Source organism: Salvelinus sp. IW2-2015, linkage group LG5, assembly GCF_002910315.2.
Source record: "Salvelinus sp. IW2-2015 linkage group LG5, ASM291031v2, whole genome shotgun sequence".
Taxonomy (NCBI): domain Eukaryota; kingdom Metazoa; phylum Chordata; class Actinopteri; order Salmoniformes; family Salmonidae; genus Salvelinus; species Salvelinus sp. IW2-2015.
Window position 1 is genome coordinate 9682339 of NC_036844.1, and position 2034 is coordinate 9684372.

Below are 2034 nucleotides of genomic sequence, written 5' to 3' on the forward strand. Positions count from 1 at the left end.
TTTGGCCCTGTAGTTGATGGTTTGGCCCTGTAGTTGATGGTTTGGCCCTGTAGTTGATGATTTGGCCCTGTAGTTGATGATTTGGCCCTGTAGTTGACGGGTTGGCCCTGTAGTTGATGGTTTGGCCCTGTAGTTGATGGTTTGGCCCTGTAGTTGATGGTTTGCGTATAAATATCCACTTATTCCAACTACTCTACATACAGTGCCCTCTGAAAGTGTTCAGACCCCTTGACTTTTTCCACGTTTTGTTACATTACATTACAGCCTTAACTCTTTGGCATTCAGGCCAAATAGTTCAATCTTGGTTTCATCAGACCAGATAATCTTGTTTCTCATGGTCTGAGTCCTTTAGGTACCTTTTGGTCAACTCTAAGCTGGTTGTTATGTGCCTTTTACTTAGGAGTGGCTTCTGTCTGGCCACTCTACCATAAAGGCCTGATTGGTGGAGTGCTGCGGAGATGGGAGTCTATCTTGAATGGAGTGCTCTTTGAAATAATGTGTCTTATTTCTAGACCATGCTGCTCAAACGGGCCTGGAGGCGATCCAGTAAGGTAAAACTATGAAGAATAGCATCAGCTTCTATCCCTAACCATACCCTGTGTGTGTGTGTGTGTGTGTGTGTGTGTGTGTGTGTGTGTGTGTGTGTGTGCTGTCTCTTATACACATCTAGATGTGTATAAGAGACAGGTACACTACCTGGCCTTTCAAGTATGACCCTCTTCCACTCTGGGAGACATTGTGGGGCAGGGAAAGAGAAAAAGGGGATGGAGATAGAGAGAGGGGGGGTTACTGATCAGAACCAGTGTGAAGTGTCTCTTATCAATACTTTGATACTCTACACACCCCTTGCAGTCTTCACATTTTGCTACCTTGAAATCAAATCTAAAAAGGGTATTAATAAATCAATTTTTCCCCAAACCAATCTACACTATCTACTGAAAGAAAAATCATAGAACATTTTCCAAATGAATAAAAAATGTAGATGTCTTGATTGCGTATCTCTTCGCACCCCAGAGTTGATCGTTGGTGGACGGCCCGTTGGCAGCCAGTACGGCTGTGAATCATTTTGAATAAGATTCTACCAAACTTGCGCAACATTTAGGGCAACACAAATCCATTGATTTTGACAAAATTGCTCAAGCTCAGTAAAATAGTTTGGGAATCATTGATGGACAGCAATATTCAAACCTTGTCTCTGATTTTCAAGCAGATTTAAGTCAGGAAAGCCATTCTGGTGGGTCTTTGGCTATACAATTTGTGTATTTGTCCCGCTGAAAAATAAAACTCTTTCCCAGGGTTAGGTTTTCAGGAGACTACGGCAGGTTTTCCACAAACTTTTTACCTGGGCTTTGGCTCCTTTCATGTTTATTTTGATGCTGACAAACTCCCCACTCCCTGCCAGTGACAAGCATACCCATAACATGATGCTGCCACAGCAATACAGAGGATCAACAACATCACATTCACACTCCTCATTACTGGCCTGTTTGCCACAAGGCCATTAGGTAATACTGCAATACAAAATGGCAAATACATCTTATTTGACCAGTTTCTCACAGCAGGAAAATAATCCTGCAGCAACAGGAACTGTGAATAATTAGGTGGATTATAATTATTGGACAATTTTTATGAGTTTATACATTTTTAGTTAGGGTAAATCAAGTCTCACATTTTAAAGTGGAAATTACCAACTTTAGAAGCCCTTTTAAACCTTCGAATACACTGCAATTTGCAATCAGGACATCTTTGTTTATCACAGGTTTTTATACATTTGGACATTTAAAAAAAAATGTATTTCACTTTGAAGATGTGGAATAAGTTGCATAGATTTGTTGGTTAAAAAATCGAATTTAATCCCATTTTAGAAAACAGTGCAAGGGGTCTGTAGACTTGATGGGTTGGCCCTGTAGTTGATGGTTTGGCCCTGTAGTTGATTGTTAGGCCCTTTAGTTGATGGGTTGGCCCTGTAGTTGATGGTTTGGCCCTGTAGTTGATGGTTTGGCCCTGTAGTTGATGGGTTGGCCCTGTAGTTGA

General features: G+C 41.2%; 1 protein-coding gene across 1 annotated transcript in view; it reads left to right on the top strand.

The window, feature by feature from the left end:
- LOC111964485 (multiple C2 and transmembrane domain-containing protein 1) overlaps positions 1–2034 on the top strand; it is a 65820-nt gene that overhangs the window by 44674 nt on the left and 19112 nt on the right. The window contains 1 exon segment of the mRNA XM_070443545.1: positions 513–551. Within this exon segment, the coding sequence (XP_070299646.1) occupies positions 513–551 (39 nt within the window).